Source organism: Vulpes lagopus, chromosome X (genome assembly GCF_018345385.1).
Source record: "Vulpes lagopus strain Blue_001 chromosome X, ASM1834538v1, whole genome shotgun sequence".
Taxonomy (NCBI): domain Eukaryota; kingdom Metazoa; phylum Chordata; class Mammalia; order Carnivora; family Canidae; genus Vulpes; species Vulpes lagopus.
The window spans coordinates 63,553,644-63,576,641 of record NC_054848.1 but is presented as its reverse complement, the minus strand read 5'-3'; the positions used below and the strand labels follow the sequence as shown (position 1 = coordinate 63,576,641).

The 22,998-nt window shown below is 44.1% G+C and overlaps 1 protein-coding gene across 1 annotated transcript; it reads left to right on the top strand.

The window, feature by feature from the left end:
* Positions 1–1,618: 1,618 nt before the first annotated feature.
* LOC121482831 lies at positions 1,619–3,085 on the top strand (the record flags this gene model as incomplete). Its single annotated transcript, XM_041740755.1, is given in 2 exon segments — positions 1,619–2,166; positions 2,224–3,085. Coding segments are annotated over 2 exon segments (1,410 nt in total), but the record flags the coding sequence as incomplete, so codon positions are not given.
* Positions 3,086–22,998: the final 19,913 nt, after the last annotated feature.

Below are 22,998 nucleotides of genomic sequence, written 5' to 3'. Positions count from 1 at the left end.
TCGTGCTCCCAGCCGTGCAGCCCCCTCCACGCGGAGCCGCCGCCGTAGCCCCTCTGAGCTGCTCCCGGGTCCAGCCGAGCGCCCGCTGCAGTGCTTTAAGGGAGCTCGGTGCACTCTCCCTGGGGCGCAGGTGTCTGTTAGTGATCCCAGGGATCCTGAGGGCATCCCTGCCCCTCCTGGGGTCCTGCTCTGACTCCCTGTGAGTGCCTTTCCACCCGGGATGATTGGTGAAGCTCCTCCTTCTCCGGGACGGGGCTTTTCTGTCCTGGGGGTTCTTGCCCTGGCTTTAGCCCTCCTCGCGGGGCTCCTCCCAATTGGATGTCTTTTGTTTCTTTATTTCTTTTTTCCCGTCTTCCTACCTCAATAGAATCGTGAACTCTTCTCATTGTAGCATTCCAGCTGTTCTCTCTTTAAATCTCATGCCGAATTCGTAGATTTTCAGGATGATTTGAAGGTTATCTAGGTAATTTGGTGAGGACACGTGACTTGGGACCCTACTCTTCCGTCATCTTGACCCTCCCACCGGTATTTGTCATTTCTAATGCCTGAGTAATATTCCATTGTATATATATATATATATATATATATGCAACATCTTTATCCATTCATCTTTCGATGGACACCAAGGCTCCTTCCACAGTTTGGCTTGAAGAAACCCACCCCATCCCCCCATCCCCGCCACCCCCGTGAGTGGGACCAGGCCTAACCCTGAGGCAGCTCATCCAGGCGCCTCCCATGAATTCAAGCAACAAAAACATTCTGTTTTTCCGAGATAAAAAAACTATCCCCCCTCGCCCTGACTGGAAAAGTCCCTGAACATGGTCGTGTTGACCTTCAAAGAAATCAATCATATCATAACCCGAATGCTATGCTACTCCCGCGTTTTTTTGCCTTTAAAAGATGCCTGTAATTGCTAATCGGGGCTCTGCCACCTCTGAGGGGGAGAGCCCGTTTGCGCAAACGTCCAATAAACCCTCTTGCTTGTTGCATCTGCCTGTCTGGGGTCTGAGTCTCTGGGGCGTCCACCGGGACACGTTGGCACCCGTGAGCCAGGGTCCTACATTTGCGGGCTCGTCCGGGATCCGAGACGCCCCCAGGCTCAATCCTAAAACAGGTAGGAGGTAAGACCGAGCTCGCTAAATGTCATATTTGTCTCGTCCGTTTGTCTGACTGGCCGGGTCTGTATTGTGCCGGGTCTGTATTGTGCCTGCAGGACGCTGTACTCTGTATTTGGACCAGCGGGGGAGGCAGACGTGCCCTGAGACCCCTGGTCCCCCTCCGGAGTCGGACTCCGGAGTGGTCTGGAAGAGGAACGGAGCCCCGGCACTCCCTCCTCTTCGGGGACGTTGTTCGCGACCGCTCCCATCTGAATCTGCCATGCCAGTCCTGTCATTCGTGTGTGTCTATTTGTTCTGTGTCTTTCTGGTCCTGCTCCGGAGTCTGACTCCGGAGTGGTCTGGAAGAGGGAGGGAGCCCGGCACTCCCTCCTCTTCAGGGAGGGTCATTATTTGAGACCGCTCCCATCTGAATCCACCTTGCCGGTCCTGTTATTTGTGTGCGTCTGTCTGTTCTGTGTCTTTCTGTCCTCTTCCTCACTGCTCACCTCTTTTCTACACCCATGGGACAGACTGTAACCACCCCCTTAAGCCTCACTCTAGATCACTGGAAAGAAGTCGCCGGCCGGGCACACAACCTTTCGGTCGAAGTCAGAAGACGAAAATGGGTCACCTTCTGCTCCTCAGAGTGGCCAACTTTCAACGTCGGGTGGCCCAGGGACGGAACTTTTAATATTGATGTTATCTTGCAGGTGAAGACCCTGGTCTTTCAGCCAGGACCCAATGGGCACCTTGATCAGGTGCCGTACATTATAGTTTGGGAGGATCTCGCTAAAAACCCACCTCCCTGGATAAAATGCTTCACCCCTTCTCAGGGGGAGCCAGGCCCGAGACCCCTACCCCCTCCCTGCGCTACTCCCCTTATTCCCCGTCCTTCCTCTCCCTCCACACTTCGCCCCCTAAAATCTCCTGAACCAAAACCTAAGGAGCCGCCTGTGCTCCCAGGGGACCAGGACAGTCTCCTTCTCTTGGATTCCACCCCTCCCCCTTATGCCCAACCCCCAATGCCCCACTCGGAGGCCCCTACCCCTTCCCCCGCTCCCTCAGCCCCGTCCCCCGACTCTACTGGGGTAGAGAGGCGACCCCTTGCTTCACCCCCGCTCGCCAGTCGCCTCCGCTTTCGACAAGAGCGCGGGGGGCAGTCGGAAGACGTCTGGACCTCCCGGGCACTTCCCCTCCGATCAGTAGGCGGCCAGATGTAATACTGGCCGTTCTCTGCCTCTGACCTTTACAACTGGAAAACTCATAACCCCACTTTCTCCCAAGACCCCCAGGCGCTAACCGGGTTAATTGAGTCAATTCTGTTGACCCACCAGCCGACCTGGGATGACTGCCAACAGCTCCTGCCGACTCTCCTCACCACGGAGGAGAGACAGCGCCTCTACCTTGAAGCACGGAAAAGCGTCCCCGGGGCGGATGGGAGGCCGACCCAGCTGCCTAACGAAATCGAGGATGTTTTCCCCTTGGTTCGCCCGACCTGGGACTACGACACTGCTGCTGGTAGGGAGCGGCTCCGTCTCTATCGCCAGGTACTCCTAGCGGGTCTCAGAGGGGCAGGGCGTCGCCCCACCAATTTGGCAAAGGTACGTGCTATAGTGCAGGGAAAAAATGAGGCGCCGGCAGGTTTTCTGGAAAGATTAATGGAAGGCTACCGTATGTATACTCCCTTTGACCCCTTGGCTGATGATCGCCAGCCAGATGTAATCATGTCCTTCATCGGACAGTTGGCCTCGGATATTCGTAATAAGTTACAACGGTTGGAGGGACTTCAGAGATACACCTTACAGGACTTAGTGAAAGAGGCAGAAAATATTTTTAACAAGCGAGAAACTCCAGAGGAGAAGGAGGAAAGAATCCGTAAAGAGCAAGAGGAACGGGAGGATAAGAGAGATAAAAGACGTAGTAAAGAGCTGACTAGGATACTGGCCACCGTAGTACAGAGCTCAGGGCAGAGTAAGTCAGAACAGAGTAAGGACCTGGGAGACAAAAGAAGACTACGGGTCGAACGAGACCAGTGTGCCTACTGCAAGGAAAGGGGTCCTAACTCAGAAACTGGGACCCTGGAGAAGGCCCGTGGCATACTTTTCAAAAAAATTAGACAGCGTGGCTGCAGGATGGCCCCCATGTCTCCGAATTATAGCGGCTGTGGCAGTCCTGGTTAAAGACTCAGACAAGTTGACTTTTGGCCAACCCCTCACGGTGGTGGCCCCCCACGCTATAGAGACAGTCATCCGTCAGCCCCCTGATCGATGGCTCTCAAACGCTCGGGTGACCCATTATCAGGCCATGCTACTGAATTCCGAGCGGATACGGTTTGAAAAGGTTACATCCCTAAATCCAGCCACCTTGCTTCCGGAAACCGAGTCCCCCTCCCTGGTAATGCATGACTGCCACCAGATCCTGGCTGAGGTACATGGCACCAGAGGGGACTTGACGGACCAGCCTTTGCCAGATGCTGAAGCAACATGGTACACTGATGGAAGCAGCTTTCTACGAAATGGTGAGCGCAAAGCCGGGGTGGCGGTGGTAGATGGGAAAACTGTCATCTGGGCCAGTGCCCTAAAGCCTGGAACTTTGGCTCAAAGGGCGGAGCTCATAGCCCTAACTCAGGCCCTAAAAAAGGCTAAGGACAAGAAGGTCAACATTTATACTGATAGTAGGTACGCTTTTGCAACTGCCCATGTTCATGGAGAAATATACCGAAGAAGGGGTCTCCTGACCTCTGCAGGAAAAAACATCAAAAACAGGGAAGAAATACAAGAACTTCTTCATTCCCTTTTTCTGCCGAGAAAATTAAGTATAATTTACTGTCCTGGGCATCAGCGAGGCAGCGACCCAGTAGCTGAGGGGAACAGGATGGCCGATGAAACAGCACGGGCCGCTGCTCTAGGCCCACAGGCCCTCTCCCTACAAGTGCCAGAGGCTGTCCAGACACCAGGGCAACTCTCTCTCGAATACTCAGACAGCGACCTGGATATTGTCCAGCAAATAGGGGCAAAATATGATGAACAAATGAAGGTCTGGAAACACCAAGGAAAGACTGTCCTGCCTCAGCAAAGGGCCAAAGAACTGGTAACTCACCTCCACCGGTGGACTCACCTCGGACACAAAAAATTAAAAACACTCCTCCAGAGAGAGGATCAGACCTATTACATTCCCAAACTCCCCTCCCTGATCCAACAGGTAACCGGCGCTTGCGTACCCTGTGCTAAGGTAAATGCCAAACACCTCAAGATGCCTGAGGGAACTAGAATAAGGGGAGACAGACCCGGAACTAATTGGGAAGTAGACTTCACTGAAATCAAGCCAGGTAAATATGGTAACAAGTACCTCCTAGTGTTTATAGATACCTTTTCAGGATGGACAGAAGCCTTCCCCACCAAACGAGAAACTGCCCAGGTGGTTGTCAAGAAAATCTTAGAAGAAATTTTCCCCCGGTTTGGACTGCCCAAGGTAATAGGGTGGGATAACAGCCCTGCCTTCGTCTCCCAGGTAAGTCAGTTGGTGGCCAGATTACTGGGGATAAATTGGAAATTACATTGTGCATACAGTCCCCAGAGCTCAGGGCAGGTAGAAAGAATGAATAGAACAATTAAAGAGACCCTAACTAAATTGACATTGGAGACTGGCACTAGAGACTGAGTCCAACTCCTCCCCATGGTCCTGTTCCGAGTCCGGAACACTCCCACATGTCATGGACTAACTCCTTATGAGATTCTCTATGGAAGTCCCCCACCAGTGACGGACCTACTAGATTCTGCTATTGACCCTCTTGCTAATACTCCCGGTTTACAGGACAGGCTAAAGGCGCTCCAGATTATCCAGCACCAGATCTGGAAACCCCTTGCAGCTGTCTACCGCCCTGGAGACGCAACCAACCCACATCCGTTCCAGATCGGTGACTCCGTCTACATCAGGAGACATCAGTCCAGGACCCTTGAGCCCCGCTGGAAGTGCCCATACACCGTACTACTAACCACCCCAACCGGCCTAAAAGTAGACGGTATTACTGCTTGGGTCCACGCCTCACATGTCAAGCGCGCCCCATCAACGAGCACCGCTGACGCCAGCCAGGACGGATCGGGCGAGCCACCCCAATGGAAGCTCCACCGCACCCAAAACCCGTTCAAGATAAGACTTTCAAAACTTGTTCAGTGACAATTGTTGTATTCCTACCTCTCCTAGCGCTCTTCTCCCACGCCAAGGGTAGCCCTCATGCCCCCAAAAAGTTAACCTGGCAGGTACTAACGGCTGGGGGTGACGAGGTCTGGTCCACAACTAAGACCACCCCCGTGGGAACCTGGTGGCCTAATCTATATCCTGACCTATGCAAACTAACAATAGGGGCCCCCAGCCCATGGGACCTAGAGGGATACTTCGACACCTCTAGGGCCCCCAACCGAGAAAGCCCCCTGGGGTGACTGGGATTAGACCCATGGGGGGGATGTGGCACGCCTGACAGAAGGGCCATGCTAAGCACTCTTCCCTTTTATGTCTGTCCCGGGTACCACAGAGATCGCAGGCTAAATCCCACCTGTGGAGGGGGGGAATACTTCTATTGTAAAAATTGGGGGTGCGAGACTACGGGAGACACAGGATGGAGGCCCTCCTCCTCCTGGGATTACATCACTGTCAAGGCTAACTATACTCACCCGGCGTTTAACAAATGGAAAACCCTTAATTATGGGTCTTGTCAAGGGTGGTGTCATCCCCTACAAATATCCTTCACAGAACCCGGAAAAAGGGCTACTAACTGGGCCAGTGGATACTCGTGGGGACTCAGGTTATACAAAGAAAGAACAGATGATGGTTTTACATTCAAAATTAAACTAAAAATAGAATCCCCAGACCCCGTGGCGATCGGGCCCAATACAGTCCTCGGGGGTCATAGAGCTCCTGCTAAACCGGCAGCTCCGCTGCCACCGCCGCTGCCGCCGCCGCCACCCCCACGCCAGGCCAGGCCCCGGTCCCAGCCGCAGGGAGCGCCACACCCGCCAACCCCTCGGTCACCACCCGACAGGGGACAACGGCTGTTTAACCTCATCATAGGGGCTTTTCTGGCCCTTAATCAGACCAGTCCCGACATAACTAAATCCTGCTGGCTCTGCCTTACATCTGCCCCCCCTTATTATGAGGAAATCGCTACTCCTGGGACCTATAACAACACCACTAGCACTCAGGGGTGCACGCCCAACTCCCAACCACAACTTACCCTTACAGAAGTTTCAGGACAAGGAACCTGCATAGGGACACCCCCCCAGGGTTACCAGAGACTCTGCAGTACTACCGCCCCAATTTTAGGGACTGACTCTTACCTGGTGCCCCACCCGGGAACTTGGTGGGCATGCAACAAAGGCCTCACTCCCTGTGTATCGGCTGAGGTTCTAAATAACTCAAACGACTTCTGTGTCATGGTGCAGATCATGCCCAGGGTGTTTTATCACCCCGCCGAAACTCTAGAAAATCAGTATGACAAACATCCCACCCGTTTTCGGCGGGAGCCTGTTTCCCTAACCCTAGCCGTTATGCTGGGACTAGGGGTCGCAACTGGGGTGGGCACTGGTGCAGCCGCCCTGATCCAGGGCTCACAACGTTATTTAGAACTCCAAGCCACTGTAGATGAGGATCTTCGGACACTAGAGCAGTCCATTTCTAAGTTAGAACAGTCCCTCACCTCACTTTCAGAAGTAGTACTTCAAAACAGGAGAGGCTTGGATTTATTATTCCTAAGAGAGGGAGGACTGTGTGCGGCCCTGGGAGAAGAATGCTGTTTCTATGCAGACCACTCTGGAGTCATTAGGGACTCCATGGCTAAACTCAGAGATAGACTAAATAAAAGACAAAGGGACCGAGAGGCCCAGCAGGGTTGGTTTGAAGGCTGGTTTAACCAGTCTCCCTGGATGACCACCCTAATCTCTACCATTATGGGCCCTCTAGTTATCCTGCTCCTGCTGCTAACTTTCGGCCCCTGCATCCTCACCGGGCTACTCCAGTTCATCCGAGACAGATTGTCCATTACCCAAGCTCTGGTACTAACTCAACAATATCGGGCCCTTCAAACTGAAGAAATAAAAGTTCCCTAAGATTTTAAGGTTAAAATCAGTCCAAACAAAGAGGAGGGAATGAAGAAACCCCCCCCACCCCCCCCACCCCCCCCCCCCGGGAGAGGGACCAGGCCTAACCCTGAGGCAGCTCATCCAGGCGCCTCCCTTGAATTCAAGCAACAAAAACATTCTGTTTTTCCGAGATAAAAAAACTATCCCCCCTCGCCCTGACTGGAAAAGTCCCTGAACATGGTCGTGTTGACCTTCAAAGAAATCAATCATGTCATAACCCGAATGCTATGCTACTCCCGCGTTTTTTTGCCTTTAAAAGATGCCTGTAATTGCTAATCGGGGCTCTGCCACCTCTGAGGGGGAGAGCCCGTTTGCGCAAACGTCCAATAAACCCTCTTGCTTGTTGCATCTGCCTGTCTGGGGTCTGAGTCTCTGGGGCGTCCACCGGGACACGTTGGCACCTGTGAGCCAGGGTCCAACAGGCTATTGTGGACATTGCTGCTATACACATTGTGGGGCAGGAGTCCCGGTGTTTCACTGCATCTGTATCTGAGTAAAATTCCCAGCAGTGCAATTGCTGGGTCAGAGGGTAGTTCTATTTTTAACTATTTGAGGAACCTCCACACAGTTTTCCAGAGTGACTGTACCAGTTCACATTCCCACCAACAGTACAAGAGGGTTCCCCTTTCTCCACATCCTCTGCAACATTTGTTGTTTCCTGTCTTGTTAATTTTCACCATTCTCACTGGTGTGAGGTGGTATCTCATTGTGGATTTGATTTGTATTTCCCTGATGGAAAGGGATGCAGAGCAATTTCTCATGTGCTTGTTTGCCATGTCTATGTCTTCCTCTGTGAGATTTCTATTCATGCCTTCTGCCCATTTCATGATTGGATTGTTTGTTTCTTTCCTGTTGAGTTTCATAAGCTCTTTGTACATCTTGGATACTAGCCCTTTATTGGATAGGTCATTTGCAAATATCTTCTCCCATTCTGTAGCTGTCTTTTGGTTTTGTTGACTGTTTCTTTTGCTGTGCAGAAGCATTTTATCTTGATAAAGTCCCAATAATTAGTTTTTGCTTTTGTTTCCCTTGACTTTATGGATGTATCTTGCAAGAAGTTGCTGTGACCAAGTTCAAAAAGGGTGTTGCCTGTGTTCTCCTCTAGGATATTGATGGAATCTTGTCTCACATTGATATCTTTCATCCATTTTGAGTTTATCTTTGTGTATGGTGTAAGAAAATGGTCCAGATTCATTCTTCTGCATGTGGCTGTCCAATAATCCCAGCACCATTTATTCAAGAGACTGTCCTTTTTCCAGGGGATAGTATTTCCTGCTTTGTCAAATATTAGTTGACCATAGAGTGGAGGCCCCATTTCTGGATCCACTATTCTGTTCCATTGATCTGTCTGTTTTTGTGCAGTACCACACTAATGATCACAGCTTTGTAGCACAACCTGAAATCTGGCATTGTGATGCCTCCAGCTCTGGTTTTCTTTCTCAATATTCCCTTAGCAATTTGGGGTCTTTTCTGATTCCACACAAATCTTAATATTATTTACTCCCACTCTCTAAAGAAAGTCCATGTTATTTTGTCAGGGATTGCATTAAATGTGTAATTTGCCCTGGTAAAATTGACAGTTTCACAATATTAATTCTTCTAATTCATGAGCATGGAGAATTTTCCCATCTATTTGTGTCTACCTCAATTATTTTAAAAAGTGTTCTGTAGTTTGTAGGGTATACCTTCTTTACCTCTTCAGTTAGGTTTATTCCTAGGTATCTTATGCTTTTGGGTGCAATTATCAATGAGATTGACTCCTTAATTTCTCATTCTTCAGTCTCACTGTTTCTTAGTGTATAGAAATGCCACTGATTTCTGGGCCCTGAGATTCTTTCCTGCCACATTGCTGAATTGCTGTATGAGTTCTACCAATCTTGGGGTAGAGTCTTTCGGTTTTCTACGTACAGTATCCTGTCATATGCAAAGAGGGAGTGTTTGACTTCTTCTTTGCCAATTTGAATGCCTTTTATTTCTTTTCGTTGTCTGATTGCTGAGGTTAGGACTTCTAGTACTATTTTGAATATCAGTGGTGAGAGTGGACAGCCCTGTCATGTTCCTGATCTTAGCGGATAGGCTTTCAGTGTTTCCCATTGAAATGATATTTGCTGTGGGCTTTTCTTAGTTGGCTTTTAGGATGCTGATGAATTTTCCCTATCCCTATACTCTAAAGAGTTTTGATCAGGAATGGATGCTCTATTTTGTCAAATGATAGAATTCTGCTGGGAAGCCATCTGGCCCTGTAATTTTGTGTCTTGAGAGTTTTTGATGACCGTTTCCTTTTCCTCCCTGGGTATTAGCCTGCTCAGGTTTTCTATTTCTTCCTGTTTCAGTTTTGATAGTTTGTGGTTTTCCACAAATGCGTCCATTTCTTCTAGATTGCCCTAATTATTGGCATATAGCTGTTCCTAATATATATTTAAAATCGTTTGTATTTCCTTGCTATTGATGGTGATCTCTCCTATTTCATTGGTGATTTTATTAATTTGAATCTTTTCTCTTTTGTTTTTAATAAGGCTAGCTAATGGTTTATCTATCTTACTAATTCTTTCAAAGAACGAACTCCTGATTTTATTGATCTGTTCCACAGTTCTTCTGGTCTCTTTTTCATTGTGCTCTGCTCGAATATTTATTAATTGTCTTCTCCTGCTGGGTGTAGGTTTTATTTGCTATTTGCTATTCTTTTCCAGCTCATTAGTCGCAAGGTTAGCTTTTGTATTTGAGTTCTTTCCAGTTTTTGGATGGATGCTTGTTTTGCGATGTATTTCCCCCTCAGACTGCTTTTGCTGTATCCCAAAGATTTTCAACAGTTGTATCTTCATTCTCAATAGTTTCAATGAATCTTTTGAATTCTTTTCTAATTTCCTGGTTGACTGTTTCATCTTTTGGCAGGATGCGCTTTAACTTCCACGTGTTTGAATTTCTTCCAAATTTGTTCCTGTGACTGAGTGCAAGCTTCAAAGCATTATGGTCTGAAAATATGCAGCGGACAATCCCAAAGTTTTGGTGTTGGTTGAGATCTGATTTGTGACCCAGTATGTGGTTTCTTCTGGAAAAAGTTCCATGTGCATTTGAGAAGAATGTGTATTGAGTTGCGTTTGGATGTAAAGTTCTATAATATCTGTGAAATCCATCTATCCAGTGTATCATTTAAAGCTCTTGTTTCTTTGTAGATGTTGTGCTTAGAAGATCTGTTGATTATAGAAAGCATTATATTCAAGTCACCAAGTATAAGTGTATTGTTATCCAACTATGTCTTAACTTCGGTTATTAATTGATTGATATACTTGGCAGCTCCCACATTTGGGGCATAAATATTCATGGCTGTTAGGTCCTCTTGTTGGATAGATCATTTAAGTATGATATAGGGTCCCTCTTCATCTCTTACTACACTCTTTGGCATAAACTTTAATTTATCTCATATGCAGATGGCTACCCTTGCTTTCTTTTGAGGACCATTTGAATGGTAAATAGTTCTCCAACCTTTTGTTTTCATTCTGTAGGTGTCCTTTCGTCTAAAATGAATCTCTTGTAGACAGCAAATAGATGGGTCTTGCTTTTTTATCCAGTCGAAACCCTGCGTTTTTTGATGGGATCATGAAACCCATTCATGTTCAGAATTACTATTGAAAAATATTAATTTAGTGTCATCATAATACCTATTCAGTCCTTGTTTTTGTGGATTATTTCTTTGGGCTTCCTCTTTCTTTTACAGAGTCCCCCTTAATATTTCTTGCAGAGTTTGTTTGTTGCTCATATTCTTTCAGTTTCTGCCTATCTTGGAAGCTCTTTATCTCTCCTCCTATTCTGAATGAGAGCCTTGCTGAATAGAGTATTCTTGATTGCATGTTCTTCTCATTTATGACCCTGAATATATCGTGCCAGTCCTTTCTGGCCTTCAAGGTCTCTGTGGAGAGGTCTGCTATTAATCTGTTATTTCCCCCCATATAAGTTAGGGATCTCTTGTCACTTGCTGCTTTAAGGATTTTCTCTTTATCTTTGGAATTTGCAAGTTTCAGTATTAAATGTCGAGCTGCTGAAAGTTTTTATTGATTTTAGAGTAGGACCTCTCTATCTCCTGGATATGAAAGCCTATTTCCCTTCCCAAATTAGGGAAGTTCTCACCCATGATTTGTTCAAATATGCTTTTCGGCCCTCTGTCCCTCTCGACACTCTCTGGAACCCCAATTAAATGTAGATTTCTCCTTCTGAGGCTATCATTTATTTCCTTTAACCTTTCCTCACGGCCTTTTAATTGTTTTTCCCTTTTTTTCCTCAGCTTCCTTCCTTGCTGTAAACTTGTCTTCTGTGTCACTAACTCTTTCTTCCACCTCATTAACTCTTGTCATTAGGACCTCCATTTTGGATTGCATGTCATTTAATTGATTTTTAATTTTGGCCCGATTAGGTCTAAATTCTGCAGTCATGAAGTCTCTTGGATCCTTTATGCTTTTTTCCAGAGACACCAGTAGCTTTGTAATTGTGCTTCTGAATTGGCTTTCTGACCTCAAATTGTAATCCAAATTCTGTAACTCTGTGGGAGAGAGTAGTGTTTCGGATTCTTTCTTTTGTGGTGACTTCTTTCTAGTCATTTTGCTCAGTGCAGAGTAGTGTATGAGTGGGCTTCATTAAGAGTATCAACTATGATCTAAGTAAATTTCACCCAAATGATTCTGATGAGGTCAGAGACCTGAAATCGAAAACAAAGATCAGAATAAAATTAAAAAAAAAAAGGACCATGAAAGTGAAAACCCAATTTCATAACAAAGTTGTAAAAAATAAAAGGCCTGGAATCCTAAAGAAGAGCAAAAAAATGAAAGAAAAAGAAAATAGGAGAAGAAATAAAAGGGGGACTGGGAGATGGTGGTGGTGAAGAAGTTGTAGTGGAGGGAGGATGTAGTCTACTTGAATGGTTCTAGAGGGTGATCCTCTTGTATCTGTCTATATTAACTCTGTTTATTAGAAAATGTGCTGTCCCAAATTTATATAAACCAGAAATACTTGTAGAGCACCCCAACATTGACCACCAACACATAAATGAGATAAAAGAGGGGGGCAGAATGGGAATGTGGAATCTCACGGAATAAACCAACACAGTATTCCACTTGGTTCTGGGTGCATACTGTTCATGTTTTAGAAGGTATTAAGTTCTGCCATTGTAGAACAAAGTGAGACAGAAAAAATAAAAAAGACAAAACAAACAAACAAAACATATCTTGTATGTCTCCCAAAATCAAGTTGAATATGTTGAAGGGAATCTAGAAGTGGAAAATATATCTAGGACCTGTAACTGTTGAAATATGAAAGTCAAAAAGGAAGAATCTTAAAAATGAAAGGGTGGTAAAATATTGTAGTTAATGTGGGAAAAGAGAAAAAAATTGGAAACTTATAGTCTGATATAAAAATGAGTACTACTGGAAAAAAGAAGGAAAAAAAAGGAGGGGCATCCTCTATATACTGTAAATCCCTTGACTTCCCCTGGAGCTTTCCAGAGGAAACCAATTTGGTTCCAGAGGAACCAAATTCTTTGGTTAAGAATTTGCTCTTCCCCTGTCTTTCCAGCTGGTCTTGGGGAGAGGCCTGCTGTGCTGATTCTGAGGTGTGTGCCACCGGGAGAGCTGCCCTGCCCCCTGCCAGGTGCTTGGTTCAGTGGGAGTTGTTCATCCTGTGCGGCCTCTGTTCCCTGGCAGTCTTGCTCCATCCCAGGTACAGGGTGACTCCAGGAGGAGCAACAAAACTGGTGGCAGACAGCTCTCCAGCCCTGGAGTCAGCTCCCCACAGTAACTACCTCAGCTCCCAGTGTGCACTGGCCTAGATGCTCTGGGTGCTGATCTGCACAGCTTGGGGGTGCCCAGTGCCAGGAACAGTCCTCGCTGTCCTGTGCCCTCCCCACCTTCATCTCTACCAGGGGGAGTGCAGGATCCTGGGCTGTCTCCGCCCAGCGCCCTGGGATATGAGGCCTGTGCTGCTGGAATAGCACACCCAGGGCCCCGGCTCCTGAAGGCAGCAGGACACAGCTACTTCCATCCAGGGCCACTGCCTGAGCTTCTTTCGAGCCCCCACCAGGCATGCTCCAGCCCTTTATAGAGATCAGCCCACAGTCTGTGGCTTGATCTCCCCCAGGGTGCACTTCCTCTATTAGTGACTCCAGGAATCTGGAGGCTCCATTGCCCCTCCTGCAGTCCTGCCCAAGTTCCCTGCTAAGCACATTTCTGTCCGGGAAGTAGCTGGTGTGGATTTTTAAAGTTCCTGCTTCTCCAGGACTGTACTTTCCTGTCCCAGGAGGCTTTTGCTGCCCGGCTTTAGCCCGGCTTCTCAGCAGGGGCACCTCCCCACTTGATTCTTTTTTATTTCTCCCCCCCGCCCCCGCCTTCCTACCTTGTTAGAAGTGAAAACCCTTCTCTCTGTAGTGTTCCAGCTGTTCTCTCTTTAAATCTCAGCTTGAATTCGTAGGTGTTCAGGATGATTTGAATGTTACCTAGGTAAGTTGGTGGGGACAGGTGACTTGGTGACCCTACTCCTCCACTGAATTTTTGCCTTTTGAAACAAGAATATATATCTTTTGAATATAATTCACAAAATATAACTCTAAGTGAAATAAATCAGAGAAAGAAAAATGCCATATTATTTCAATAACTTGTTGAATTTGAATACAAAACAAATGAACAAAAGTAAAGAGAAACCAAAAAACAGCCTCTTAATTATTGAGAACAAACTGATGGTTAACTGCAAGGAGTTGGGTGGGGGATAGATGAAATTTGCAAAGAGAATTAAGAATACACTTACTCTGGTGAGCACTGAATAATGTATACAATTTTGAATTTCTGTATTGTACACCTGAAACTAATATAACACTGTTAACTATACTGGAACTAATTTTTTTTAATGATTACTCCTGGGTACCTGGGTGGCTCAGTCTGTGAAGCATCCAAGTCTTGATTTTGGCTCAGGTCATGATCTCAGGGTCATGGGATCAAGCCCTGAAACAGTCTCCATGCTTAGCAGAGTCTGGTGGACATTCTCTCTCTCCCTCTCCCTCTGCTTCTCCCCCCCACTCTTTCTATCTCTGGAACAAATAAATCCTTAAAAAATGATTACTCTTGGGATCACTGGGTGGCTCAGCAGTTTGGCACCCACCTTCAGCCTGATGCATGATCCTGGAGTCCCAAGATTGAGTCCCACATCGGGGTCCTTGCATGAAGCCTGCATCTCCCTCTGCCTGTGTCTCTGCCTCTCTCTCTCTCTCTCTCTCTCTCTCTCTCTTTCTCTCATTAATAAATGAATAAAATCTTTAAAAAAAGATTACTCTTTTAACACTTTTCAAATATAAAATACAGTACTGTTAAGTATATTACCATGTATATTACATACCCAGTAATTGTCTTATAATTAGAAGTTGGCTTTTACTAGCTTCATGCATTTCACTCATCTTCTTATCCCTTCCCATGGCAATCATTGATAATTTGTCTGTATGAATATTTTGTTGTAGCTGTTGTTTTTGTTTTACTTCCATACATAAAAGAAATCATGCATTATTTTTCTTTCTCTACTTGATTTATTTCACGTAGTATAGTGCTCTCAAGGTCCATCCATGTTGTCACAAGTAGCAGGATTCTTTTTTTTTACTTTTATGCCTGAATGATATTCTATTACATATATAAACCACATCTTTTTTATACATTCATCTGCCGATGGATGCTGGTTGTTTCCATGTGAGGTTTTCATAAACAGTACTGCAATTAAGTGGTGGTGCACATATTTTTGTCAAAAATACAAAAATAGTTTTTAAGACCTATATAAATGAGCTTACCACCTACTTCTAGAAAATTCATGGTATCAGGTTTTATACTCGAGTATTTAATCCATTTACAGTTAACTTTTTAGTATGACATAAGAGAGTGGTCTGGTTTCCTTGTTTTGCAAGTGGCTGTGAAGTTATCTTTGAAGAGTCTGTTCTTTTGGTACTGTGTATTCTTGGGGACTTTGTTGTAATGATTGACTAATTTCTGCATGGGTTTTCTGGGGGGCTTCTATCCTGTTTTTGACATGTGTGTCTGTTTATAGATGTATAACTTACTGCTCTGATTAATATAGCTTTTTAAAATAACTTGAAATCAATAGTGTGCTGATTTAGTTTTGTTTTCTCAATATTGCTTAGGCTATTAAGAGGTTTTTGTAGTTCTATATAAATTTTAGTATCTTTTATTTTATTTATGTAAAAAAAGTTATAGAAACATTGATAGAGATTGCCTTGAATTTGTAGATTTCTTCATGTAATAGGGTTTAAAACAATATTAATTATTTTCTTTCAATATTAATTCTTAATTAATCGATGTAAAGTTTCATAAAACTGGGGTCAGAAATGATGCTGAAAGTTTCAGTCATTTTAAATTTATTAAAACTTTTCTTTTGGCACCACATATAAACTACTTGTAGAATGTTATACATTAACATGAGAAGAATGTGTTTTCTGCTTCTGCTCAGGCTAATTCCTAGTATCATCGTTTTTGTTGCAATTGTAAATGGAATTGTAGTCTTCAGTTCTCTTTCTGATGCTTCATTATTGGTGTACAGAAATGCCACCAATTTCTGTACATTGATTTTGTGTCCTGTGACTTTACTGAACTTGTTTCTTCTTTTTGGCATTTTTGGTGGGATACTTCAAATCATAGGGGATTGGATTTTAATATTCTACTTTCATCAATGGATAGGTTATCCAGACACAAAATCAGTAAGGAATATACACAGAAACACATAAAAGACAGATAAAACAAATTGAAGATGACATAAAGAGTGAAAGATATTCCATACTCATGGATTGGAAGAACAAATGTTGTTAAAACATATATATCACACAAAGCAATTTACACATTTAATACAATCCCTATCAAAATATCAACATTTTTCACAAAACTAGAACAAACAATCCTAAAATTGGTATGAAAAGACAAAAGATCCCAAATAGCCAAATCAACCTTAAAAGAAGAAAAGAAAAGCAGGAAGCATCACAATTCTGGATTTTAAAATATGTTACAAAGTTGTAGTGATCCAAAGAATATGGTACTTTCATGAAAATAGACACATAGATCACCAATGTACCAGAATAGAGGAGGGGCAAGATGGCGGAAGAGTAGGGTCCCAAAGTCACCTGACCCCACCAAATTGCCTAGATAACCCTCAGGTCATCCTGAAAATCTACGAATTCGGCCTGAGATTTAAAGACAGAACAGCTGGAATGCTACAGTGAGAAGAGTTCACACTTCTATCAAGGTAGGAAGACGGGAAAAAAGAAATAAAGAAGCAAACGGCATCCAAGGGGGAGGGGCCCCGCCAGGAGCCGGGCTAAGGCCGGGGTGAGTGCCCCCAGGACAGGAAAGCACCGTCCAGGAGAAGCAGGAGCTTCACCAATCTTTCCGGGCGGAAAGGCGTTCGCAGGAAGTTAGAGCAGAACCCCAGGAGGGCGGGGATGCCCTCGGGCTCCCAGGGACAGGAACAGACACCTGCGCCCCGGGGAGAGTGCGCCGAGCTCCCTAAAGGGCTGCAGCACACCCACGGCTTGACCCGGGAGTAGCTCAGAGGGGCCCGGGCGGAGGCTCCGTGGAGAGGGTGCTGCTGGGCTGTGAGGGTGAATCCAATAGTGCAGGCCCGGAGCACAAGGCACCGAAGACACAACCCAGGATTCGACCTCCCCCTGGGACAGGCAGAGGCCAGGAGGGCCCAGTACAGCAAGGTCGCTCCTGCCCCCAGCTGAGCAGATCAGCGCCCCGCCCCCGGAGCATCCAGGCCCCTGCAGACTGAGAGCTCAGTAGTAACTGCGGGACCTGAATCCAGGGCTCCAGAGATGGCCGCCACCATTGTGGTTGTTCCTCCTGGAGCCTCACGGGGTAAAAAAAAACCCACTGAACCCTGCACCAGGCAGGGGGCTGAGCAGCTCCCCCAAGTGCTAACACTTGAAAATCAGCACAACAGGCCCCTCCCCCAGAAGACCAGCTAGACAGACCAGTTCCAGGGGAAGTCAAGGGACTTAAAAGTATACACAATCAGAAGATACTCCCCTGTGTTTTTTTTCTTTTTGATTTCTGTTTGCTTCCCCCACCCTTTTTTTTCATTTCTTTCTTTTTCTTTCTCTTTTTCTTCTCTTTTTCATTCTTCCTTTCTTCTTTTCTCTTTCTCTTTTCTTTCCTTCTTTCTCTCCTCTCTTTTTCTCCTTTTCCCAATACAACTTGATTTTGGACACTCTGCACTGAGCAAAATGACTAGAAGGAAAACCTAACGTCAAAAGAAAGAATCAGAAACAGTCCTCTCTTCCAAAGAATTACAAAATCTGGATTACAATTCAATGTCAGAAATCCAAATCAGAAGCACTATTATAAAGCTACTGGTGGCTGTAGAAAAAAGCATAAAGCACTCAAGAGACTTCATGACTGCAGAATTTAGATCTATTCAGGCAGAAATTAAAAATCAATTGAATGAGATGCAATCCAAACTCAAAGTCCTAACAATGAGGGTTAACAAGATGGAAGAACGAGTGAGTGACATAGAGGACAAGTTGATGGAAAGATGGAAACTGAGGAAAAAAGCGACAAACAATAAAAAGACCATGAGGACAGATGAAGGGAAATAAACGACAGCCCGAGGAACAAAAACCTACTTTTAATTGGGGTTCTCGAGGGTGCCGAAAGGGACAGAGGTCCAGAATATGTATTTGAACAAATCATAGCTGAAAACTTTCCTAATCTGGGAAGGGAAACAGGCATTCAGATCCAGGAGATAGAGAGATCCCCCTAAAATCAATAAAAACCGTTCAACACCTCGACATTTAATAGTTAAGCTTGCAGATTCCAAAGATAAAGAGAAGATACGTAAATCAGCAAGAGACAAGAGATCCCTGACTTTTATGGGGAGGAGTATTAGGGTAACAGCAACCTCTCCACAGATACCTGGAAGGCCAGAAAGGGCTGGCAGGATATATTCAGGGTCCTAAATGAGAAAAACATGCAACCAAGAATAATTTATCCAGCAAGGATCTCATTCAGAATGAAAGGAGAGATAAAGAGCTTCCAAGACAGGCAGGAGTTGAAAGAATATGTGACCTCCAAACCAGCTCTGCCAGAAAATTTAAAGGGGATTCTCAAAATTCCCCTTTAAGAAGAAGTCCAATGGAACAATCCACAAAAAGAAGGACTGAATAGATATCGTGATGACACTAAACTTATATCTTTCAATAGTAACTCTGAACGTGAACGGGCTTAATGACTCCATCAAAAGGTGCAGGGTGTCAGACTGGATAAAAAAGCAGGACCCATCTATTTGCTGTCTACAAGAGACTCACTTTAGACAGAAGGATACATACAGCCTGAAAATAAAAGTTTGGAGAACCATTTACCATTCCAATGGTCCTCAAAAAAAGCAGGGGTAGCCATGCTTATATCAGATAAACTAAAATTTACCCTGAAGACTGTAGTGAGAGATGAAGAGGGACACTATATCATACTTAAAGGATCTATCCAACAAGAGGACTTAACAATCATCAATATATATGCCCCGAATGTGGGAGCTGCCAAATATATCAATCAATTTATAACCAGAATTAAGACATACTTAGATAATAATACACTGATACATGGTGACTTCAATCTAGCGCTTTCTACACTCGATAGGTCTTCTAAACACAACATCTCCAAAGAAATGAGAGCTTTAAATGATATACTGGATCAGATGGATTTCACAGATAGCTACAGAACTTTACATCCAAACTCAACTGAATACACATTCTTCTCAATAGCACATGGAACTTTCTCCAGAATAGACCACATACTGAGTCACAAATCGGGTCTGAACTAATACCAAAAAATTGGGATCGTCCCCTGCATATTCTCAGACCATAATGCCTTGAAATTAGAACTAAATCACAACAAGAAGTTTGGAAGGACTTCAAACACGTGGAGGTTAAGGACCATCCTGCTAAAAGATGAAAGAGTCAACCAGGAAATTAAGGAAGAATTAAAAAGTGTCATGGAAACTAATGAGAATGAAGATACAACCATTCAAAATCTTTGGGATGCAGCAAAAGCAGTCCTGAGGGGGAAATACATAGCAACACATGCATCCGTCCAAACACTGGAAAGAACTCAAATACAAAAGCTAACCTTACACCTAAAGGAAATAGAGAAAAAACAGCAAATAGATCCTACACCCAGCAGAAGAAGAGAGTTAATAAAGATTCGAGCAGAACTCAATAAAATCGAGACCAGTGGAACTGTGGAACAGATCAACAAAACCAGGAGTTGGTTCTGTGAAAGAATTAATAAGATAGATAAACCATTAGCCAGCCTAATTAAAAAGAAGAGAGAGAAGACTCAAATTAATAAAATCATGAATGAGAAAGGAGAGATCACTACCAACACCAGGGAAATACAAACAATTTCAAAAACATATTTTGAACAGCTATACACCAATACATAAGGCAATCTAGAAGAAATGGACACATTTCTGGAAAGCCACAAACTACGGAAACTGGAACAGGAAGAAATAGAAAACCTAAACAGGCCAATAACCAGGGAGGAAATTGAAGCAGTCATCAGGAACCTCCCAAGACACAAAAGTCCAGGGCCAGATAGCTTCCCGGGGGAATTCTATCAAACCTTTAATGAAGAAACCATACCTATTCTACTAAAGCCGTTTGGAAAGATATAAAGAGATGGAGTACTTCCAAATTCGTACTATGAGGCCATCATCACCTTAATTCCAAAACCAGACAAAGACCCCACCAAAAGGAATTATAGACCAATATCCCTGATGAACATGGCATCCATATGCAAAAATACTCAACAAGATACTAGCCAATAGGATCCCATAGTACATGAAGAAAATTATTCACCATGACCAAGTAGGATGTATTCCTGGGACACAAGGCTGGTTCAACAGTCGTAAAACAATCAATGTGATTCACCACATCAGCAAGAGAAAAACCAAGAACCATATGATCCTCTCAATAGATGCAGAGAAGCATTTGACAAAATACAGCATCCATTCCTGATCAAAACTCTTCAGAGTGTGAGGGAACATTTCTCAACATCTGAAAAGCCATCTACGAAAAGCCCACAGCAAATATAATTCTCAATGGGGAAGCACTGGGAGCCTTTCACCTAAGATCAGGAACAAGACAGGGATGTCCACTCTCACCACTGCTATTCAACATAGTACTGGAAGTTCTAGGCTCAGAATCAGACAATTAAAGACATTAAAGGCTTTCAAATTGGCAAAGAAGTCAATCTCTCCCTCTTCGCTGATGACATGACAATCTACATAGAAAACCTAAAAGCCTCCACCCCAAGATTGCTAGAACTCATACAGCAATTTGGCAGCGAGGCAGGATACAAAATCATGCCCACAAGTCAGTGGCATTTGTATACACTAACAAGGAGACTGAAGAAAGAGAAAATAAGGAGTCAATCCCATTTACAATTGCACCCAAAAGCATAAGATACCTAGGATTAAACCTAACCAAAGAGGTGAAGGATCTATACCCTAAAAACTATAGAACACTTCTGAAAGAAATTGAGGAAGACACAAAGAAATGGAAAAATATTCCATGCTCATGGATTGGCAGAATTAATATTGTGACAATGTCAATGTTACCCAGGGCAATTTACACGTTTATTGCCATCCCTATCAAAATACCATGGACTTTCCTCAGAGGGTTAGAACAAATTATTTTAAGATTTGTGTGGAATCAGAAAAGACCCCGAATAGCCACAGCAATATTAAAAAAGAAAACCAGCGCTGGGGGCATCACAGTGCCAGGTTTCAGGTTTTACTACAAAGCTGTGGTAATCAAGACAGTGTGGCACTGGCACAAAAACAGACACATAGATCAATGGAACAGAATAGAAAATCCAGAAGTGGACCCTCATCTTTATGGTCAACTAATATTCAACAAAGTAGGAAAGACTGGAAGAAAGACAGCCTCTTCAATAAATGGTGCTGGGAAAATTGGACATCCACATGCAGAAGAATGAAACTAGTCCACTGCCTTGCACCATACACAAAGATAAACTCAAAATGGATGAGAGATCTAAATGTGAGACAAGATTCCATCAAAATCCTAGAGGAGAACACAGGCAACACCCTTTTTGAACTTGGCCACAGTAACTTCTTGCAAGATACTTCCACAACGGCAAAAGAAACAAAAGCAAAAATGAACTATTGGGACTTCATCAAGATAAGGAGCTTTTGCACAGCAAAGGATACATTCAACAAAACTAAAAGACAACCTACAGAATGGGAGAAGATATTTGCAAATGACATATCAGATAAAAGACTAGTTTCCAAGATCTCTAAAGAACTTATTAAACTCAATACCAAAGAAACAAACAATCCAATCATGACATGGGCAAAAAACTTGAACATAAGTCTCACAGAGGAAGACATAGACAAGCCAGCATGCACATGAGAAAATGCTCTGCATCACTTGCCATCAGGGAAATACAAATCAAAACCACAGTGAGATACCTCCTCACACCAGTGAGAATGGCGAAAATTAACAAGGCAGGAAACCACAAATGTTGGAGAGGATGCAGAGAAAAGGGAACCCTCTTACACTGTTGGTGGGAATGTTAAATGGTGCAGCCACTCTGGAAAACTGTGTGGAGGTTTCTCAAAGTGTTAAAAATAGACCTGCCCTATGACCTAGCAATTGCACTGTTGGGGATTTACAACAAAGATACAGATGCAATGAAATGCCGGACACCTGCACCCCGATGTTTATAGCAGCAATGTCCACAATAGTCAAACTGTGGAAGGAGCCTTGGTGTCCATCGAAAGATGATTGGATAAAGAAGATGTGGTTTATGTATACAATGGAATATTACTCAGCTATTAGAAATGACAAATATCCATCATTTGCTTCAACGTGGATGGAACTGGAAGGTATTTTGCTAGTGAGATGAGTCAATCGCAGAAGGACAAACATTATATGGTCTCATTCATTTGGGGAATATAAATAATAGTGGAAGGGAATCGAAGGGAAGGGAGAAGAAATGGGTAGGAAATATCAGAAAGGGAGACAGAAGATAAAGACTCCTAACTCTGGAAAATTAACTCAGGGTGGTGGAAGGGGAGGTGGGCAGGGCATGGGGGTGAATGTGTGATGGGCACTGAGGGAGGCACTTGACGGGATGAGCCCTGGGTGTTATTCTGTATGTTGTCAAATTGAACACCAATAAAAAATAAAATTAAATAAATGTACCAGAATAAAAAGCCATTATATATATAGTGTACTATTACTCAGCCATAAAAAAGAATGAATTCTCGCCTTGTGTAATGATGTGGATGGAGCTAGAGAGTAATATGCTAAGTGAAATAAGTCAGTCATTGAAATATTAATATCATATGATTTCATTCATATATCAAAATTAAAAAAAAACAAACGAGTAAAGCAAAATAAAAAAGAGAGAAAGGCAAATCAAGAAACAGACTCCTAGCTACAGAGAATAGATTGATGGTTAGCAGAGGGGTGGTGGATGTGAGGATAGTTTAAATAAGTGATAGGGATTAAAGAGTACTTGTGATGTGCAATGGATATTGTATGTAGTGTTGAATCACTATATTATAGAACTTCAGTAAAATCTTTAAGATCTCTCCTATGATTATTGTATTTCTGCATATTTCTCTCTTCATTTCTGTTAACATATGCCTTATATCTTTATTTTATGTTCAGTGCATAAATATTTACAAATGTTTTATCTTCTTGTTAGATTGACCCT